The 23,717-nt window shown below is 42.9% G+C and overlaps 1 protein-coding gene across 2 annotated transcripts in view; it reads left to right on the plus strand.

The window, feature by feature from the left end:
- The first annotated feature begins 588 nt into the window (after positions 1–588).
- trabd2b (TraB domain containing 2B) overlaps positions 589–23,717 on the plus strand; it is a 384,138-nt gene continuing 361,009 nt past the window's right edge. For both annotated transcript variants that reach the window (XM_051932730.1, XM_051932731.1), the window contains exon 1: positions 589–1,288. In XM_051932730.1, the coding sequence (XP_051788690.1) occupies positions 1,193–1,288 (96 nt within the window). In that variant the 5' untranslated portion in view covers positions 589–1,192. The remainder of the gene's footprint in view (positions 1,289–23,717) is intronic.

The following is a 23,717-nucleotide window of genomic DNA, read 5'->3' on the forward strand; positions in this document are numbered from 1 at the left end:
CCTGTAACAAATATTGTCTACAGAAACAACACTTCGTTACACGGTACTTGTGAGACACCCGATTAACCGGCGGCACCTTCACGGGCGCCCACTGTCTTAACGCAGCTTCACAGTTTAACACGGCCATTCGCTATATAACAGCAATGCTTAGTTTAAACGGCTAACCCGCACCCTCATTTTTAAGATGCCCTAATCCAGCGTTTCTCAACCTTAAAGTATTTGCGACCCGAGTTTTCATAACAGTTTTAATCGCGGCCCCCCTAACGTTGTTTGAAAGGAGTCCACTAACACCAATTTGTTCTTTTTTAATTAATGATATATCATAGATGCATATTTTATTATACCTACTTAACTTTTACCGACATTTCTCTAACTCTATATTTATTTTTCCAGTATCAGAATCTAGTTTAAGTTCATTTGTTTTGGTTTCAATAGATAGTATTTTTCATATTTTCGATTCTTGTTTTCTTTTTTCCACATCTTCGCGTCCCCCTTTTTGTTACTTCCCGCCCCACAGATTGAGAACCACTGCCCTAATCTAACACTTTGAAGAAGCGATCCTACTGATTCGCTTTATAAAATGAATCCTTGATTTGAAGGGTAACGTTTTCTGGTGCTAATCCCTGCCTGCTACTCCTTCGACACCCTGCATATCTTTAATTTATGATCCTCGGCCGCTCATTTGCTAGTGATAGAAGCCGGCGGCGCCCTCTAGCGGGGACAATTCGTACTGCGTTCGTATTTCCTGGGTTTGGGGGGGGGGATTTCGAGCCGAGTTTGGGAGAAGTTTGGGATTCTGACAGTCAAGAGATCTGTACCCGCCTCTGTCTGCCTGTTCAAACAGCAACCAGCAAATCCCATCTCAAACATCCTAGTCACCCCCTCCTCACGGAATTCGTTTTTCTTGTTTCTTATAAAAGAGAAGAAAAAGAAGAAGTAAAAAAAAAAGTTTTTTTTTTTTTCCACAACCACCACCTCCTCTTGACATTAACGCACCACTTCAGATCCAGTCAGACTGGGTGATCGGAGCCGGGTTCTGTAGAAGTATGGCGGAGACTTGGGCTAAATTCTACAAATCTGATCAGACGACCTAAAAAGGAGCGCAGCCGCGCACCTCGGACATCTGCGTTGGAGACAAGCGGCAGGAAGGAGCGAGCGGCCCCGACGGATTCCCCTCCACCGCGAAGCCGAGATGCTTGTGTTCAGCTGGAGTTGCTTGCTGTTAGGCGCCGCACTGCAGAGCGCTGCATCAGTCAGCGGCTCCGGGCACTGCGAGCCGCCGCGCTCGGTGAGTCTTCTACCTGTCCGTTTCTTCGGTCCGGCGGCGGGTCAGCCCCACGACCTGCACCTGGCCTCCCCGTTATGCAGTGGCCGGTGCTGGGGCGGCTTGTCGGGCTGATCGCTTGTGCACTTTTAGGTCACGTCGGTTTAATTTGTAGACGTTAAGACAAAAATATTTTCATTGTGTGCCCTCAGAGGTTAACGCCGATTGCTATTTTCTTTAAATTTACAATAATATTCCGGCTATCGTACGAGATGTCATCGCTGCCTTAACGTGAGTGTGCATTAAATTGTTTACCGCGTTGAAATACGTTTGATCGCAGTCAGTGAATCGTCATTTAATCACCAGATAGTTTTAATCAGTTTTGTCAGTCTGAGCATGGGAAAGGCGCTATATAAATACACTTTATTATTAATAGTATTGTTAGTACTTGAGTTAAATGAAAGTGACAACCCTTTGCGTGATTAATGTCATATAGTCAGATGCTCGTGCCCGCCCATTGAGTATGGCGCTATACATTAACAGAATCAAAACGGCACCTATACTAAGAAAAGAGCGCTGACTGCTCGATCGCGGCAATGCACGACTTGGCAAAGAATCCATCCATCATGTTGGTCGATCTGTTATTCGGTTTAGCGGGCAGAGTTTCACAATGATCACCGCCTTTCGCCACTTTCTTCTTTTCGTGATATACGCTGTGCACTTTTCAATCCGAAAGTCGCTTCAAACTTTCCACCAGACGCGCGTCTTTTCTGTCTGCAGTCTCAGCTGAACCTGCTAACCTGCACTTGCGGTTTGTGGACTTTTGCACTTGAAGTGTAAGTTGCGGGTTGAACGACTTGAGGTGACTTCGTGTTTCTTCGCGACTTGTTTTTAAATCGCGCCAATCAGAAAGAGAGAGAGAGAGAAAAAAAAAATCAAATCTGAACTTGCCGATCGGGCGCTGCGAGATGTCCATAATGGTGACAAACTGGTCGTGTTCTATTGGGGGACCGGTTTTTTTTTTTTCGGTTCCCAGATGAAGATTACAAACAGAATTTTTTTAATTTAGATCCGTAACAATAAACACAAGTAGATGATAACAGATTCGTGAATTTCCAAGGGGAACTTTTAAAGGATTCTTGCAGCAGCATACAAAAACACCAACTCAGTTCAGCATTTCAATATCTCTCAGTATCCTGTTAGCCAAGACATTAAAGGTCTGCATTCATCAAAGCCCCCAAAAACTAGCTTCACCCGCTCCTGGACGAAGAAGGGAGCCGCTCAGCCCGTTATGTATTCATGGTAGTCATAGACTGAGCCTGTGCGGCCAGTAATGGGTGTGAGACGAGAACAAACCCTGGACTGGAGGCCACACGTATAGTCACGACCACTCGACTACCCGTTCCGGACAAAACCGGCGTTGGGAAAGTTCGACCCGTTAAGTTTTTATCTTGTCAGTCTGTAACGCATCGGACTTCTAGCGGACTTTACTACCGGGCGTTACCAACCAGAGGCAGCGCTGTTACACTGGAGGATGAAACGCCTCCATTACAGGTTTGCCGTAAAATTAATTTACTTAAACTAAAGATAAATGTTTAATATACGCTACTATTATTGCTTCGAGTTGATGATTTTTTTAGAAACGAAAATCTGGGTCCACCTGTGCCTCAAAATAAACGGAATACCCGCTCTTCTTCATTTGGCTCCATGCCAGCCCAGCGTTACCGTAGAGTAATCCGACCCGAGTTGGACCCGAAGTGGTACTTCAGAGTGATGCCACGGGGGCACCATTGTCGGTTCACAAAAGAATCATCCACACAAAGTTTAACTGTGGCAGGTTCGATTAAAAAGAAAGAAGAAGAAGAACAGATGATAACAAATTTGTGAAATGCCAATGGGTCTCCGATTTTAACAGGGCTCTGCTGCATAGTCACCTGCGTGCTAAGTTGACGACTTCTTAATCTGTTTCTAGATAGTCTTATGCGTACATTAAAGATTTCTGTTTTCTCCACTTATTAAGAACATTTTAAAAGCCCAAGGAAACCTCACGGAATAAAATTGTGCTTTGTCATGCGGTGGTCTACGACTAACCACAGTAATTAGTACAAGTGCCGTTAATAAAATGTTAATTTTACAAACGTCGAATCCAAAATATAATAATAATAATAAAAAATAAAAATAATAATAATAATAGGGCCTGCGGTGGGTTGGCACCCTGCCCAGGATTGGTTCCTGCCTTGTGCCCTGTGTTGGCTGGGATTGGCTCCAGCACACCCCCGTGACCCTGTGTTCGGATTCAGCGGGTTGGAAAATGGATGGATGGATAATAGGGCGGCACGGTGGCGCAGTGGTAGCGCTGCTGCCTCGCAGTTAGGACACCAGGGTTCGGTGGAGTTTTCATGTTCTCTCCGTATTTGCTTGGGTTTCCTCCCACAGTTCAAAGACATGCAGGTTAGGTGTATTGAATCTGAACCAATCTAATTCTTTTTATCTTAATGATCCTACAATTTTTAAGTTGAGGCTAATCATTGGGTGCAATTCACTTGCTTTATACTAAATCTATTTTTGAAGTTGTTCTTCTTTTTTGGCAGCTGGAAAGTCAGCACGCTGGAAATTTCTACCAGAAGAATATACAAACTGGCCCCTCAAACACGGCACACGAACAAACTAAAATATTAAGTTAACTGAAATAGGATTTCTACGTTTATTCCCTCCACCATAACTTACTTTGGTACAAACACATTTTTTTACTTTGATTGAGATCTGAAACCAAATATTTTAAGCTACAACACTAAATGACTAATCTTAAGTTGCTTGAAAGAGAAAATTTACGTTGAATGAACAACGTCAATGTTATACTTTTTTCAGTGTAGGATATAACGGGTTGGAAAATAGATGGACGAATATTATTATTATTAATAATAATAATAATAATAATAATAATAATAATAAAATCAGCTCTTAATCTTCATCACACCCGGTCTGTGCGCCTCTCCGTTCCCAGTGCCGGTTTAGTCTCATTTGCCAATCCGAAATCACATCAGAGTCGCCTCGCTGGCATTCACACTCCTAAAATAAAAGTGCTAAAGTGGTTCTTCAGGGTGATGCCATATGGGTGCGGTTCCCAATCCAACCATCCGCAAGAAGGTTACTTTTTTTTATTGTAGTTAGATCTGTGAAAGGTTCCATAGTATACATACATAATTAAAAAGAAATGAACAGATAATAAAACAAATCGTGAACATTGAACAGGACTCTCACACAGGCTAACATGAGGTCTTCTTAATCTGTTAAATGTCTCGCTAGCATAATTTGAGTTTTCTTCTTTGTCCACAGGGACTGTTACAAAGCCCAAAGACCCCTTACAGAATAAAATGGTGCTTTGTCAAGAAATGGGTTTATGACTAACCACAGAACCTTTAAAGAGTGTCGAAATAAATCAATTAATTAATTAATAAGTAAAGTGCAATCAGCTGTTAATGTCCATCTCTCCACCCGCCCGTGCTCTGATTTTCAGTTTTAACTCCAATCCGAAGTCACAGCAGAGTCGCTAGGCTCGCATTCACACTCCTAAAGTGCTGTAATGGTTAATTAAAACAAATCCGCACAAAGCTTTCAGAAAAAAACAAAAAAACAAAACTTGATTTAGATTTGTAACTAATAACATGAATTGCATTAAACAAATAACACATTTATAAAATCACTCTTTTGACAGTTCACTGTATTATATATTTATCTGTTGCAGTGAAACTATATTTACGGGATTTGTTTAATTCTACAGTACATAGGCAGCCATAAATGGATTATAACAGATTTATTAAATCTCATGTCGTACAATCGCACAGGCTCACTTCGGGGGGTTTATTAACCTGTTAGCATCCTGGTCGTCTACCACACATTAAAGATTTCTGTTTACACGTTAGGATCATTTTAAAGTCTAGACAACCAACTTCATTAGTAAAGAGTTTTCTCGAAGTGAAATGTTACACAAAGGAATCACACCGTCCGGTAAAGTGCCATTTTAGAAGAAGAATTCTTTACAGTGGCAGCTCCGCTCTGTTCTGAGATGGGAGTTTCCATCCATCCATCCATCCATTTTCCAACCCGCTGAATCCGAACACAGGGTCACGGGGGTCTGCTGGAGCCAATCCCAGCCAACACAGGGCACAAGGCAGGGAACCAATCCTGGGCAGGGTGCCAACCCACCGCAGGACACACACAAACACACTCACACACCAAGCACACACTAGGGCCAATTTAGAATCTCCAATCCACCTAACCTGCATGTCTTTGGACTGTGGGAGGAAACCCACGCAGACACAGGGAGAACATGCAAACTCCACGCAGGGAGGACCCGGGAAGCGAACCTCAGGTCCCCAGATCTCCCAACTGCGAGGCAGCAGCGCTACCCACTGCGCCACCGTGCCGCCCCCTTCGTGTGACATGCTGAACAATAATACAAAATCCAGCGGGCCATCCGCTCGGGCACCTCAGGATGGACCCTCGTCACTCGCGTCAGCTACAAGAGAACCTGTGGGTGAAGTTACACGAACGGCAGAACACGCGGCTGTTAGAGACCCCGTGAGACAACGCCGCTGGGTTAACGTGCTGCTGTTTGTTTTAGAGTAAGAAACGAATTAAAATAAAACTGTCAATAGGGCATCAGCGGAGGAACTCGTCTAGAGCGGTGACACGAATCATGCGACAACATGGCGGCCAATGAGGAGTCGGACATCTATCTATTATATAGTGCCTTTCGTATCTATCTATCTATCTATCTATCTATCTATCTATCTATCTATCTATCTATCTATCTATCTATAGTGCCTTTTCTATCTATCTATCTATCTATCTATCTATCTATCTATCTATCTATCTATCTATCTATCTATCTATCTATCTATCTATCTATCTGTACCCATTAATCAAACTCTTGGTCCTTGAAGCTGCGAGGCAGTAATGCTTAAACGCCCAAAGACACGCCGGTTAGGTGGACTGGTGTTTGTGTGTCTGTACGATGGACTGGCGCCCTGATGCGTGCTGTGATTGGCTCAGATGCCCTGCTCTGGATAGGCAGGTTTAGGAAATGGACGGATAGCGTTTGCACCTGACAACAGTTCTGTTTAAACAATTCGTAAAACTGGGGTTAAATTTATCGAGACTGTGAAGCCCGTGGGGCAGATAACTTCGAACCAGGAAATCTTTGGCGTTTGAAAAGCAGCGTTGTCGGTTAAATTCTGCACACTGTAAGCACAGTCGGTGGAGTTCCTAAACTCTCTTCTGATTCATAAATTACTGAACAGGAGCCAAGAGGTGGAGGGTCCGACCTCTCTTGTGTCTTCTTTACAGTTTTATTATATCGCTGTGCCGGTTATTCTAGTCAGTTTCAGCTCTCTATTATTTTTGACGCGTTGTCCTTGATTTATTTTCGCCTTTTCGCCGTGTACTTCACGTGACGGACGACACACGTAAGAGCAACTAATGATTAAATTGTAGTATAGTTCTGTAGTTTAACGTTAAAGCCCTTGTAGGAAGTGCTCATTTATGTGTATGTGTATATACTGTATAGTGTCACTTTATATATATAATATATATGCACCTAAGAAAAAAATAGATAGATAGATAGATAGATAGATAGATATGAAAGGCGCTATATAGTAGATAGATAGATAATTAACGAAAGGCACTATATAATAGATAGATACATATGAAAGGCACTATATAGTAGATAGATAATTAACGAAAAGCACTATATAATAGATAAATAGATACAAAAGGCACTATATAATTAATAGATAGATAATTAACAAAAGGCACTATATAATAGATAGATAGATACAAAAGGCACTATATAATTGATAGATAATTAACGAAAGGCACTATATAATAGATAGATAGATAGATAGATAGATACGAAAGGCACTATATAATAGATACAAAAGGCACTATATAATAGATAGATAGATAGATACGAAAGGCACTATATAATTAATAGATAGATAATTAATGAAAGGCACTATATAATAGATAGATAGATACAAAAGCAACTATATAATTAATAGATAGATAATTAACAAAAGGCACTATATAATAGATAGATAGATAGATAGATAGATACAAAAGGCACTATATAATAGATAGATAGATAATTAACGAAAGGCACTATATAATAGATAGATAGATAGATAGATAAGAAAGGCACTATATAATAGATAGATAGATAGATAGATAGATAGATAGATAGATAGATAGATACGAAAGGCACTATATAATAGATAGATAGATAGATAGATAGATACAAAAGGCACTATATAATAGATAGATAGATAGATAGATAGATACGAAAGGCACTATATAATTAATAGATAGATAGATAATTAATGAAAGGCACTATATAATAGATAGATAGATAGATACAAAAGGCACTATATAATAGATAGATAGATAGATACGAAAGGCACTATATAATTAATAGATAGATAATTAATGAAAGGCACTATATAATAGATAGATAGATAGATAGATAGATAGATAGATAGATAGATAGATAGATAGATACTTTATTAATGCCCAAGGGGAAATTCACATTTTCAAAATACCATGATTTATACAATAAGCGGTAATTCTTTAATCATCCAAAATCATTCACTACTATACTGTTCATATCAGTAAAATGAAAGTAGCAAACATTTATAATTCTATCATTATTACCATGAGAGTGGACAATTTTTTTATTTGTAAAACGCACTTTATAATTATTTCAGAAAAAGAAACCTCAAAAGATTTCAGCTTAAAGTCAGACACCTCATGCCAATCATAACGACCCAACTGTAGACAGTGAAAGGCACAGAGACACCCACAGCTGTTAAAGCAGGATGACGCCAGCGCCAGGTCATAGTCATGATGACCACGGGAGACGCCCTGATGTGGACATCTAAATTCCTCAGATGTCCGGTTGTGCAACTCCCGATTCCACGCAGTTTCCTGTTACGCTCCCTTTACGTCACTTCCTTTTCGTGGCCCCGCCCATTAAACAGGCTTGCGCGGACCGATTGGTTTCCTGTTAGGTCTGACATTACCATCACTGGGTAATTCACTTGTCTAATTTGTTCAAGTACCCCCCCCCCCCCCCCAATTTTTAAAGTACAACCAACTGTTAAAGAGTGGATTTGATGTTTTTTATAACAAAATACAAGAAGAAGGTGGTACGATAGTTTCATATCATGTGCAATGTCTTTTTGTCAATATTCAGTGTTTTCATTCAGAATCATTGAGTGCCAATGGCAATACATTTACCGTAAATACCCGCATATGGGACGCACTTTTTTTCTTAAGAAGTAGTCCTAAAAACTTTTCTACTTTTATTTTTCTATTTTTATTTATTGACCTGCATTATTATCATTCTTTAATTTAATATTATTTATTGTATCAGTATGCTGCTGCTGAAGAATGTGAATTTCCCATTGGGATTAATAAAGTATCTATCTATCTATCTATCTATCTATCTATCTATCTATCTATCTATCTATCTATCTATCTATCTATCTATCTATCTATCTATCTAAAAACCCAGGTGTGTCTTATACATGGATACTTTTATTACAAAAATTATAAATCTATATATATAATTCACCGAGCCCCGCCCACCAACAATTCACTATGCACGACACAACAGAGCCCCGCCCACCAAATCTAACCCTCTTCCTGCCACACTCACAAACTGTTTTACACGCTGCACACAGCGATTCCCAGACGTGTTCTTTCGCATACGTGATCACTTCCAGTTTAAACTTTGCAGTATAGCTCTGTCGTGTTGTCTTCGCCATGTTGACTGGGTAATAATGAACAGCTACCTCTTTAAAACTACGTAATGGGATACTGGACTTTATGATCGTGTGCGCATGTGTCGTGGTGCCTCTCCTTTGCCTTCGATGGCTGTGTGACGGGGACAGAGAGGAGTGGTTTGAATCCAATTTGAATTTCAAGGTTTGTTTTCAAGCGACAGTCGGTTAGCAGTGCTGCAATTGTAGCTCCCGGGGTATGCCTCAGTCCGCACGCGATTAGCAGTTGCCCCCGCACTGGCATTTCACACCATTTCAAATTAAAGTATTTTTCAGGTGTAGCGTCACTAATACTGTATCGATTTTGGAGAACGACACGCCGTTTGAAAGCTCATTTTACTATACATCCACCTGTATGCCTTATTGTAACATTTGGAAATTGTTTTATTTTGAATATTCACGTCACCGATACGTCATTTTCACCGTCTAGTACCGGTATGTTTGTCGCTCTTTGTTGTTCAGAGATACTCCAGCCTAACACAAACACATGGATACAATCACTGGCGCTGGCGGCAGCAGGCGGAGTGGTGGCTCTGAGGCTAGAGATCTGCACTGGCAATCGGAAGGTTGCCGGTTCGAATCCCGTAAATGCCAATAGAGACTCTGCTTTGTTGGGCCCTTAAGCAAGGCCCTTAACCTGCAATTGCTGAGCGCTTTGAGTAGTGAGAAGAGCGCTATATAAATGCAAAAAATTATTATTATTATTATTATTAATTTGTACCCCGGTAACTCAAAATCAGGATGCGTCCTATAAACAGGTACACAGGTTTTTCTATGGTTTTTAGGGTCAAAAATCCACTGCGTCCTATACATGGTATCATCCTATATGCGGGTATTTACGGTATCTTTAAAATACAGGCTTGCACACTGAAACAACTAAATATATTGGCAGATAAAACACTGCTTAAATGTAAATATGTAAATACACAACTATATGTTATGTAAATGTATAAGTGCATTAAGTATATATGTGTATGTATGTGGGCGGCATGGTGGCGCAGTGGGTAGCGCTGCTGCCTCGCAGTTTGGAGACCTGGGGACCTGAGGTTCGCTTCCCGGGTCCTCCCTGCGTGGAGTTTGCATGTTCTCCCCGTGTCTGCGTGGGTTTCCTCCCACAGTCCAAAGACATGCTGGTTAGGTGGATTGGCGATTCTAAATTGGGCTTGGTGTGTGGGTGTGTTTGTGTGTGTCCTGCGGTGGGTTGGCACCCTGCCCAGGATTGGTTCCTGCCTTGTGCCCTAAATGGCTGGGATTGGCTCCAGCATACCCCCGTGACCCTGTGTTCGGATTGGAAAATGGATGGATGGATGGTGTATGTATAATATATAGATAGTGTATATACAGTACATGCTTCATATGCTGGCACACGCACTGCTGCCTTCCATTAAGTAGACTGGAGATGGTTAAGTCCCGGGTACTGCTGGCATGGAATTTGAATGATCTCCTCATCCCTGCTGGGGCTTTCTCTGAGTGCTCTGGTTTTCTCCCACCGTCCACAGCAATACTAAAGTGACCCTCATCGATGGTATTTGCCTTCTCTCAGTGATGAACTGGCACCCTGTCCAGGTGTTGTTCCTGCCTGGCACCCGATGCTTGCGGGGATTGACTCCAGCTGCTCTGTGCCTCTGCTCTGCAGGTTAGGAAAATGGATGGATGGATGAATTAAAGGCACTATATGGTGGATAGGTTGATGCGAAAGGCACCATACAGTCAGATAGACAGACATGAAAGTCACTATATAGTAGATAGATTACAAAATAGATGTGAAGCCTTGTAGCCTTCCCCTAAACCAGGAGACTCAACAATCTTTGTTTTCAGATCTTTGGAGAGTTACTTTGAGGATCCCATGCTGTCACTCTTCAGAGGAGAGTCAAAGGGAAGGAAGCACAACTTGTAATTGACCACCTTAAATACCTTTATATCTCATGATGGGACACACCTGTCTATGAAGTTCAAGGCCTAATGAGCTCATCACACCAATCAGCATTGAGCAGTGACAGGCATTCAAATCAGCACAATGACAAGGGGACCCACATTTGTGCACAGCCAGTTTTTCACATTTGATTTCATTTCATACAACTAAATACTGCGTCACTAAAAATCTTTGTTTGGAAAACACCGCAGTACTCGGATGTTCCTAGGAAATGAAAGACAGACCACTGTTATCTTTATTGTTAAAAGGAGAGTCAATTATTATGCAGGCTGAGAGGGAGTTCCAAACTTTTTCATATGACTGTACAGTGTCACTTTATATATATAATATATATGCACCTAAGAAAAAAATACCATCATTTATACAATACGTGGCAATGCTCTGCCTAAAAAATTCACATTTTTCATGATTTACAGACTGTAGCCTCTTTTTCTGTATCTCATGTGAGTCCATTCATCTGTCAAAGCCCCAGGTGGCGTCCCGTCCTGGTGTTGCTCCTGTAATCCTGTAAGCTCTGGGTAAGTAGATTAAGAAAATGGATGGATGGATTGATGGAAACGCACACACACTCACAAATTTGAGGTTATGTGCGGGTATGTATATATACTGTATCTACAGTACTGTGCAAAAGTTTTAGGCAGGTGTGAAAAAATGCTGTAAACAAAGAATGCTTCCAGAAATATAAATAATGATTGTTTATTGTTATCAATTTACAAAATGCAAAGTGAGTGAACAAAAGAGAAATCTAAATCAGATCAATATTTGGTGTTCCTACCTTTTGCCTTCAAACCAGCATCAATTCTTATAGGTCCACTTGCACAAAGTCAGGGATTTTGTAGGATTCTAGTCAGGTGTCTGATCAACCAATTCTACCAAACAGGTGCTAATGATCATCAATGTCACACGTAGGTTGAAACACAGTCATTAACTGAAACAGGAACAGCTGTGTAGGAGACTTACAACTGGGTGAGGAACAGCCAAACTCTGCTACCAAGGTGAGGTTGTGGAAGACAGTTTCATGTCATGGCAAGATTGAGCACAGCAACAAGACACAAGGTAGTTCTACTGCATCAGCAAGGTCTCTCCCAGACAAAGATTTCAAAGCAGACTGGGGTTTCAAGATGTGCTGTTCAAGCTCTTTTGAAGAAGCACAAAGAAACGGCCAACGTTGAGGATCGTAGACACAGTGGTCAGCCAAGGAAACTTAGTGCAGCAGATGAAAGACACATCAAGCTTATTACCCTTTGAAATCGGAAGATGTCCAGCAGTGCCATCAGCTCAGAACTGGCAGAAACCAGTGGGACCCAGGTACACCCATCTACTGTCCGGAGAAGTCTGGCCAGAAGTGGTCTTCATGGAAGAGTTGCAGCCAAAAAGCCATACCTCTGACGTGGAAACAAAGCCAAGCGACTCAAGTATGCATGAAAACATAGGAACTGGGGTGCAGAAAAATGGCAGCAGGTGCTCTGGACTGACGAGTCAAAATTTGAAATATTTGGCTGTAGCAGAAGGCAGTTTGTTCATCGAAGGGCTGGAGAGCGGTACAATAATGAGTGTCTGCAGACAACAGTGAAGCATGGTGGAGGTTCCTTGAACGTTTAGGGCTGCATTTCTGCAAATGGAGTTGGAGATTTGGTCAGGATTAATGGTGTTCTCAATGCTGAGAAATACAGGCAGATACTTATCCATCATGCAATACCATCAGGGAGGCGTATGATTGGCCCCAAATTTATTCTGCAGCAGGAGAACGACCCCAAACATACAGCCAAAGTCATTAAGAACTATCTTCAGCGTAAAGAAGAACAAGAAGTCCTGGAAGTGATGGTATGGCCCCCCACAGAGCCCTGATCTGAACATCATCGAGTGTGTCTGGGATTACATGAAGAGGCAGAAGGATGTGAGGAAGCCTACATCCACAGAAGATCTGGGGTTAGTTCTCCAAGATGTTTGGAACAACCTACCAGCCGAGTTCCTTCAAAAACTGTGTGCAAGTGAACCTAGAAGAATTGATGCTGTTTTGAAGGCAAAGGGTGGTCACACCAAATATGGATTTGATTTAGATTTCTCTTTTGTTCATTCACTGCATTTTGTTGATTGATGAAAATAAATGATTAACACTTCCATTTCTGAACGCATTCTTTGTTTACAGCACATCTGCCTAAAACTTTTGCACAGTACTGTGTATATAGTAGAAGATAGCCCGGCTACAGACAGACACACAGACTCAGAATGTCCAGAACACACACTTTTATCCATCCATCCATTTTCCAACCCGCTGAATCCAAACACAGGGTCACGGGGGTCTGCTGGAGCCAATCCCAGCCAACACAGGGCACAAGGCAGGAACCAATCCTGGGCAGGGTGCCAACCCACCGCAGACACACACTTTTATTTATTTTCAATGTCCTGCACACAATACCGTGCTCCAATACCCAACTCCACTCTATCCTTTCGCCTTTCCTCTCCTCACGGGAGTTTCATCCTGCTCCCTCTCCCGACTCTCTTTTATTTCCACCCGGATGTGCCCCAGGTGCTTGCTGATGTTCTTCCGGCGGCACTTCCTGGTGTGTCGGAAGTGCAGAGCTCCCGGGCTTTAGGAGACTTGGGGCACCCCCTGGCGGCAACCAAGGGCCCCCATGGATTTGTGCCTCCTTGCTCCGTCCCCATGGTCCCCCAGTCATCCAGGGCGGCTGCCCCCTTACGGTGTACTGTTTATTGCGGTGTATTGTGAATTACTCATTGGGATTAATAAAGTATCTATCTATCTATCTATCTATCTATCTATCTATCTATCTATCTATCTATCTATCTATCTAATCCTGCCCACTATGCTAATCTATCTATCTATTGTATAGTGCCTTTCACTCTATCTATCTATCTATCTATCTATCTATCTATCTATCTATCTATCTATCTATCTATCTATTATATAGTGCCTTTCACTCTATCTATCTATCTATCTATCTATCTATCTATCTATCTATCTATCTATCTATCTATCTATCTATCTATCTATCTATCTATCTATTATATAGTGCCTTTCACTCTATCTATCTATCTATCTATCTATCTATCTATCTATCTATCTATCTATCTATCTATCTATCTATCTATCTATCTATCTATCTATCTATCTATTATATAGTGCCTTTCACTCTATCTATCTATCTATCTACTGACTGCCTCCCCGTCCTTCCAGGCATCCCGTCTGGGTCTGGCCCCCAGCCTCCTGTGACAATATATATATATATATATATATATATATATATATGTAAACATCAACGCGTGAATATGTACAGTTGTGCTTGAAAGTTTGTGAACCCTTTAGAATTTTCTATATTTCTGCGTAAATATGACCTAAAACATCACAAATATGTAATATTCGATCATTTTCCTCAATAAATAAGTGACCAGGTATAATATTTTTGTCTCATTTGTTTAACTGGCTTCTCTTTATCTACTTTTAGGACTTGAGTGAAAATCTGATGATGTTTTAGGTCATATTTATGCAGAAATATAGAAAATTCTAAAGGGTTCACAGACTTTCAAAGCACAACTGTATGTGTCTGTCTGTCCGGTCCAGAAGTGCGAGGCCACAGCATGAAGCTCAAAGAAAGCGGCTAAGTAAATACACAAGTGAGGCGAGCACATCTGCAAAACAAGACCACCGCCGAAAGAGACCCTCGCTTAGCCGCTAATGCACCACTGATGCGATTGATTGACTGATTGAAGTGCTAGAAATCCATGGTTTCTTTTTCCAGCACGGGCTTACACAGCTAGTATGTCTATGGTGAAGGTTAGCCCGGACTCAGAATGTCCCACAAACAGACACGTTTATTAACGTTCTGCACAACCATTATGCACGAACCAGCAACAATATTTCTCACAATCCTCTTTTCTTTTTCTTCTTTTCCTTTCCTTTTCTTCTGCCGCTTCCACTCCTCCTCTTCCTCCCGACTCCGGCTCCCCTTTTCTACTGCACCCTGAAGTGCTCCAGGTGCTCCTCGATCAAATTCCAGCATCACTTCCAGGTGTGGCAGAAGTGCTGCAGACCACAGGCTCCGGAGCTGTCCAGGCGTCCCCTGGTGGTGGGTTGAGGTTCTAAGCGCCAGTCCTAGGGCCCCGATGTTAACCAGGGGGGCTGCCCTCTCGTGTCCTGGGTGAGGTACTGCTGGTGATATGTTCCACTCCCCTGGTCCTCTTCTCAAAAGGACCCTGGCCATCTATCATGATAATATCTAGTCACACATTTGTAATCCAGTGTTTCCTGTGAAAATGTCAGACTAATTTAATTGTATGAGACTTTTCTGGTAGAGCGACTCCATGAGAGTCCCCACTCTCGCCTTTAGGTCTTCACAGTTTGTCTCTCATTGCACGACTTGTGCACCTAAAGTCCTGACCCAGAAATTTACAAAAGGCCACAAGGTGTCGTGCCTGCCGCGCGAAGCTCCTCGGAGTCTAGACCGTCAAACCTCTAGACAACCACGGAGCCTTAGCCACAAACGAGTACAAAACCAAATCATTAAAATGAATTACATAATATCACGATGGCACCACTCCAGTGAGGGATACAGGAATTTGGCTTCCCGATTCCTGAATGTGGCCTTTTATTTGGCACAGCACCCAGTTTCATTAGGTTGTGTGTGTGTGAGGGGGGTCTAAAGCATGGGAGCAGACCCCCTAGGGCATGTTTGAGATGACCATCCATCCATCCATTTTCCGGATGTCCTGATCACTTCAGCGGCTCTCTGGGGGGCATCCCATCTTCAAAGGGCACGTGGGCAGATGACATTTAGGTTGCGTGATCTCTGGATACGTTTTCTTTTTTTTTGGTTTTTTCCCCCCTGGTCTATTGGGTGGTCAGGAGAACTAAAAATAAATGTGGTATTACTTTCACTGAAGTGACCCCAAACAAGCCCTTTACTCCTAAATCACGTGCTGACAGGGTAGGATGGCGGCATTTCAGATGATTTATCTGCCACTAAAGCTGACCCATAATGACATGAGAAAGGTGTCAAGGAGTGAATGTGGTTCTCCACCGGACCACCCATACGGAGGGAGTGATGGAGGGTCTTCTTCAGGGGCAGCCGTCATGAGCAGCAGGAGCCTTATAGGCCAGAACTACAATTATAAAGAGGGCACCAATGCCAGTTCAGAATTATTCAGTCATTCCAACCCTAACAAATAAAATATCAGCAGTGGGCGCAAGGCAGTAATTGGCTGTGGAACGGGGGGCTTGTTTATCACGGGGGGTCCACTCAGAAACTACACATCTCCTGAGGTGTGGCAGGAAAACCAGAACACCCAGAAGGAAAACCCACCCGGATACAGAGAGCGAATGCCAACTTCATCTAGAGAGCATTCGGGCACACAATGCAGCCTGAGGATGTGCAAAGCAGCAGTGCCACCCGCTGAGCTGCCATGCCACGTTTTACAGCTTACAGGTTGTGATCGTTCATTTGTCAATTCTGGGTAATGGGGTGCTGGAGAGCATCCTGGCAGTGATGGGCACAAGGCAGAAATTAACCACGGGGAGGAAATCAAGTCCAGCGCAGGACCCGCTCACCTGGTGCTTTTAACAACATCTGCACATCACTGGGGGACACAGAGACCCCTCTCTATATACTTTATATATTGTGTGTACACTATATGGCCAACAGCACATGGACAGCCACCCTGTGATGATTCAGCTCAGGTGTTTTATTGTTAACGGGTACATCATGACGAGCACATGGCCGTGCCATCTCCACTAACAAACACTGGACCACATTAGAGAGTCCAATGACTTTTAAGTATGGCACTGTCACAGGATGCCACCTTTGTCACAAATCACCATGTGATATTTCTCCTCTGATCTGCCAGCTGTAAGTGCTTAAGTTTGTGGATGATACCAACCTTGGTGGACTGGCAGATCATCGAGAATCCATTGAGTTGAGGACTTGGACAGTTGACAGGCTTGGGCAGATTAAGTTTAATGTCAGTAAATGTAAAGAATTAAACGTAGGAAGTAAACATGTGAGGTTTGAATACACAGTGGGTGGTCGGAAAATCGAGAGTCCACATTAGGAGAAGGATTAGAAGTCATAGTGGACTCTGGCAATCAGTGTTCAGAAGCCATTAAGGAGGCAAACAGACTGTCAGGTTATATAGCGCCATGATATGTGGAGTACAAGTCACAGGAGGTTCTGCTCATCCTTTATAAGACACTGGTGAGGCCTCATCTGGAGTCCTGTGTGCAGTTTGGGTCTCCAGGCTACAAAAAGAAAAAGTCCAGAGAAGAGCAACTGGGCTGATTCAGGGGCTACAGGGGGTGAGTGATGAGGAGAGATGAAAAGAGCTGAGCCTTTAGAGGAGATGAAGAGGAGACCTGAGTGAAGTGGAATTAGTGCAGTGGATCGAGACGGTGACTTTAAAATGAGTTCATCGAGAACACGAGGACACAGTAGGAGGATAAATTTCACACAAACATTGGGAAGTTTTTCTTAACCTAGAGAACCACAGACACATGGAATAAGCGACCAAGTTGTGTGGTGAACAGTAAGGACTTTTAAAACTCGACTTGATGTTATTTTGGAAGAATTAAGAGGATAGGACTGGCGAGCTGTGTTAAACTGAGTGGCCTTTTCTCGTTTAGATTGTCCTAATGTTCTAAGAAAACATGAATTTGAACCCCAGCCAGGAGAGGAACCCTGGCTGAGACGACATTTGGGCCATCATTATATATGAACTCCAAACCTGGATGTCCTTTGGGTGGAGCCCCACATGCTCTTGTTAATGCAGCATGGCAGACAGAAGAAATCTTACAGAGCACTGTCTGCTTATTTAGGTACATTTACAGGACACATTTGAATATAGTTTTTAATTTTCACCAATCAGCAGACAGATAACTGGTATGGTCCAGTGTGGAGTACAAGTCACAGGAGGGTCTGCTCAAGATTTATAACACACTGGTGAGACCTCAACTGGAATACATTGTGGAATTTTAGTCTCCAGGCTACAAAAAACACATAGAAGCTCTAAATATTGGGATGTTGGGACACTTCAGGTATTGTTAGGCCTGATGAAAAGGCTATTGAACTTTTATGAGGGGATCGTGAGAAAAGATGAAATTGTTATGCCAAGCTAAAGTCCAAAATCAGTCCTATCGTTTACTAAACAAGCAGATTTCCAAGTCACAGGAGGTTCTGCTTAAGCTTTATAACACACTGGTGAGACCTCATCTGGAGTTCTGTGTGTAGTTTGGGTCTCCAGGCTACAAAAATGACATACCAGCACTAGAAAAGGTCCAGAGAAGAGCGAGTAGGCTGATTGAGGGGCTACAAGGGATGAGTGATGAGGAAAGATTAAAAGAGCTGAGCCTTTACAGGAGATGAAGAGGAGACCTGAGTGAAGAGTTTAAAATTATGAAGGGCATGGGGACCCAGTTGTAAACTTGTGAAGGGGAAATTTCACACAAACATTACACCAAGAACGATAGACACTTGGAATAAGAGACCACGTAGTGTGGTAGACAGAAGGACTTTAAGGATTTTCAATACTCAACTTGATGTTATTTTAGAAGAATTAAGTGGGCAGGACTGATGAGCTTTGTTAAACTGAATGGCCTGTTCTTGTTTAAATTGTCCTAATGTTCTAAGAAAACATAAATATGAACCCCAGCCAAGAGAGGAACCCTGGCTGAGACGACATTTGAGCCATCATTATACAGTATATGAACTCCAAACCTGGATGTCCTTTAGGTGGAGCCCCACATGCTCTTGTTAATGCAGCATGGCAGACGGAAGAAATCTTACAGAGCACTGTCTGCTTATTTAGGTACATTTACGGGATACATTTGAATATCCATCCATTTTCCAACCCACTGGATCCAAACACAGGGTCACGGGGGTCTGCTGGAGCCAATCCCAGCCAACACAGGGCACAAGGCAGGAACCAAACCCGGCCAGGGTGCCAACCCACCGCAGACATTTGAATATAGTTTTTAATTTTCACCAATCAGCAGACAGATAACTGGTATGGTCCAGTGTGGAGTACAAGTCACAGGAGGGTCTGCTCAAGATTTATAACACACTGGTGAGACCTCAACTGGAATACATTGTGGAATTTTAGTCTCCAGGCTACAAAAAACACATAGAAGCTCTAAATATTGGGATGTTGGGACACTTCAGGTATTGTTAGGCCTGATGAAAAGGCTATTGAACTTTTATGAGGGGATCGTGAGAAAAGATGAAATTGTTATGCCAAGCTAAAGTCCAAAATCAGTCCTATCGTTTACTAAACAAGCAGATTTCCAAGTCACAGGAGGTTCTGCTCAAGCTTTATAACACACTGGTGAGACCTAATCTGGAGTCCTGTGTGCAGTTTGGGTCTCCAGGCTACAAAAAGGACATAGCAGCACTAGAGGTGGTCCAGAGAAGAGCAACAAGCCTGATTGAGGGGCTACAAGGGGTGAGTGATGAGGAAAGATTAAAAGAGCTGAGATTAACACTTGCATTAAGTTTAGGTCTTATTAGGTCTGAATACACAATGGGAAGTCTGAAAATCAAAAGTCCACCTTATGAGAAGGATTTAGGAGTCGTGGTGGACTCTAAGCTATCAACAGTGTTCAGAAGCCATCAAGAAGGCTAACAAAATGTCAGGTTATATAGCGCCATGATATGTGAAGTACACATCCAAGGAGGTTCTGCTCAAGCTTTATAACACACTGGTGAGACCTCATCTAGAGTTCTGTGTGTAGTTCTGATCTCCAGGCTACAAAAAGGATATAACAGCACTGGAGAAGGTCCAGAGAAGAGCGACAAGGCTGATTCAGGGGCTACAGGGGATGAGTGATGAGGAAAGATTAAAAGAGCTGAGCCTTTACAGGAGATGAAGAGGAGACCTGAGTGAAGAGTTTAAAATTATAAAGGGAATTAGTCCAGTGGATAGAGACGGTGACTTTAAAATGAGTTCTTCAAGAACACGGGGACACAGTTGGAAACTTGTGAAGGGTAAATTTCACACACAACATAAGGAAGTTTTTCTTTACACCAAGAACGATAGACACTTGGAATAAGATACCACATAGTGTGGTAGACAGTAGGACTTTAGGGACTTTCAGAACTCAACTTGATGTTATTTTAGAAGAATTAAGTGGGCTGAATGGCCTGCTCTCGTCTCGATTGTTCGAATGTTCTGAAGTGAAGGTGACAGGCAGCGACAGCACATCAGCCACAAAGTGGCAGGCCACGCAAAACTGGAAAAAGTCCTCGTCGGGGACGGGCTGCTAACTTCTACAAACCGTCACTTACAACGGTAAAACTTTACACAACTTCTAGAAGGCTGTTCACTTGGGGTTTCATTTCATAACTATGCTGGCACCATCTGCCTCGGTGAAACTGGACCGTGTCGTGAGTGTTTATCATTTTGTGCTTTTAGTATTTTGTATCTGTAATATTAACCAGTTTGTTGTTTATTACAATCAGTTGTGGAAAGATCAGCCCAGCTAGAGACAGAGAGGCAGACCCTCAATGTCCAGAACACACACACTTTGATTTTTCTCTTGTCCTACACACAGCTCAGTGCACAAATCACCCCCAGTTAGCTTCAGTCCCGTCTTTCTTTCCTACATTGATGGATCAAAGGCCATAAGACTGTCATCATGAGAACCCTGAATACCATGAGGTCTGATTGAAGTCATTTATGTTGGGTAGAATGCCTAGAGGGGTCTGGGTGGTCTCGTGGCCTTGGACCCCCTGCAGATTTTATTTTTTGCTCCAGCTGTCTGGAGTTTTTATTTTTGTAATTTCTATCCTTACTTTTATTCTGTGTTAATTAGTGTTCCCTAATTTTAATTCTTATTTATTTTGTCTTTTTTCTCTTCAAAGTCAAAGTGAACTTTATTGTCATCTCAGCCATATACAAGTATACAGATAGATGAAATTGCGAAGCTCAGGGTCCACAGTGTAACAACATGACGTGCAAATAATAAATTAAAAATAGAATAAAAATTTTTAAAATTAAAACACAAACAAGACAAGACAAAGAAGTAGCAGCAATATTGATGTGTAGTAAGCAATATGAACATTGATGCAATGTATTTCGCCTTATACAATTTCTTGTATTAGGAATTTGTTAATTTTCGCATACCCCATGGGGTCAGAGCGCAGGGTCAGCCATTGTACAGCACCCCTGGAGCAATTACAGGTTAAGGGTCTTGCTCAAGGGCCCACCAGAGTAGGATCTCTTTTGCCAGTGACGGGGATTCGAACCGGCAACCTTCGGGATACCAGCGCAGATCCTTAGCCTCAGAGCCACCACTCCGTATGGTATTTGCAATCTAGATACATAAATATAGTCAATAGATATCCATCCATCCATTTTCCAACCCGCTGAATCCTAATTACAGGGTCACGGGGGTCTGCTGGAGCCAATCCCAGGGCACAAGGCAGGAACCAATCCCAGGCAGGGTGCCAACCCACCACAGGACACACACAAACACACCAAGCACACATTAGGGCCAATTTAGAATCGCCAATCTACCTAACCTGCATGTCTTTGGACTGTGGGAGGAAACCCACGCAGACACGGGGAGAACATGCAAACTCCACGCAGGGTGGACCCGGGAAGCGAACCCAACAGGTCTCCTAACTGCGAGGCAGCAGCGTCACCGTGCCGCCTCAATAGCTATGTAATATAATAAATAAATAATAGATATAGATAATACAGAAATGATCAGTGTATGATAATAGTTGTTTAAGACGTGTAAGCAGTGACAGGTCAGAATGTTTCACAGCAGAAGGATATCAAGAATGTCAAAATCCTTCAAGGTCAGTATGAGATTTTCAGTTCTTGTCTCCATGCACACTCGTCTTTACAGGACAGTGGCTCGCATGTATAAAAGTTCTGTTTTTAGCGGTGGTTGAAGCAGTGTAGAAGGTCCCAGGGGGGCAGCCTGGTGTTAAGGAGTCTAACAGCTTGGGGGTAAAAACTCTCCTGCAGCCTGGCAGATCTGGCTCTGATGCTGCAGTATCTTCTCTTGGATGGCAGAAGTGTGACAAGTCCATATGAGGGGTGTAAGGGGTCCTGCTCAATGCTGCAGGCCTTGCGGACATTACATTTGTATAATATGTCCTGTAATGAAGGGAGAGGCACCCCAATAATGTTCTCCGCTGTCTTCACTATCCTTTGTGGTCGGATATGTTGCAATTGCCATACCAGACAGTGATGCAGCTGGTCAGAACACTCTCAATGGTGCCTCTGTAGAACATGGTGAGGATGGAAGGGGGAAGACTTGCTTGCTTCAGTCGCCTCAGGAAGTGTAGTCTCTGCTGGACTTTCTTGATTAGTGATGAGGTGTTATGCGTCCACGTAAGTTCCTCAGTTATGTGCACACCGAGGAACTTGGTACTCCTAACAGTCTCCACATCTAAACTGTTGATGCTGAGTGGAATGTAGGCAGGACGTGATTTTCCGAAGTCCACGATTATCTCTTTTGTCTTGTCGACTTTGAGAGATAGATTGTTGTCTTCACACCATGCGGACAGCCGTTCCACCTCATCTCTGTATGCTGTTTCATCATCCGTGCTTATCAGTCCCAGCACCGTCGTATCATCCGCAAACTTGATGATGTGGTTTCTTCATCATGTAAAGCACTTGGAGCTCCATCATTTGTATGAAAACGTGCTCTAGAAATAAATGGTGTTGTTGTCGTTTCTCTTTCTGCCGCCTTCCCTCCTCCACACACAAGCTCTGTCCTCTTCCACCCGACTCCGGCTCCCTGAATGGAGTGAGGCGGCCCCTTTTTTAACCCCCCCACCCCCGGATGTGCTCCCTGATGATCTTCTGGCGGCACTTCCTGCTGTATGAGCACTCCGGGTGTGCCTGGAAATTCCGATTGTGGCAAAAGTACTGCAATCCAGGGGTCCACAATCCTCTGGGCGCCCCCTGGTGGTGGCCACTGGCCCCAACAGGGTTGAGCTTTTACGCCCCCATGCTGCCCTCTCGTGGTCCAGGGGTAGTATTGTCCCTCTCCTGGTCCATCTAGACCCACGGTTTTCAAACTGTGGTACACGTACCACTGGTGGTACTTCAAGTCATACCAAGTGGTACTCGTGTGGTCCTTTATTTTCCACGAATCGATGTTGCTAGAATGCCAATATGTTGCATATAATCATATATAGTATAAGTATACTACTGTAAATGCGTGGAAGACTTCAAGCTGGATTTTATTAGGCACTTTAACGTCATAATTATAGTCATTATAGTGATTATAGTGACTTTTTCTTCAACACAACATGGGCGTAAATTAACGATTCATTGACAGTGGTACTTACTGGTCCTCGTGGAGTGGTATTTGTTCAAAAAAGTTTGAAAACCGTGGATCTAGGCGTCCCGCCACACTGTATACACACAACTTTATTTTAATAAGTAAAATTTTGTAAAAAGTTCTTGTTCACTAAAGAACTGCTGAATGGACCACCTTGTCTGAGGGACGCCACACATCTTTGTCTCGGCAGCCAGCGATCATTCTATCTCGTGATTCATCCATCCATCCATTATATCCTAACTACAGGCTCACGGGAGTCTTCTGGAGCCAATCCCAGCCAACACGGGGCGCAAGGCAGGAAACAAATCCCGGGTAGGGTGCCAGTCCACCGCAGGGCACACACAGGGACAATTTAGGACTGCCAATGCACCT

Source organism: Erpetoichthys calabaricus, chromosome 10, assembly GCF_900747795.2.
Source record: "Erpetoichthys calabaricus chromosome 10, fErpCal1.3, whole genome shotgun sequence".
Classification (NCBI taxonomy): Eukaryota; Metazoa; Chordata; class Cladistia; order Polypteriformes; family Polypteridae; genus Erpetoichthys; species Erpetoichthys calabaricus.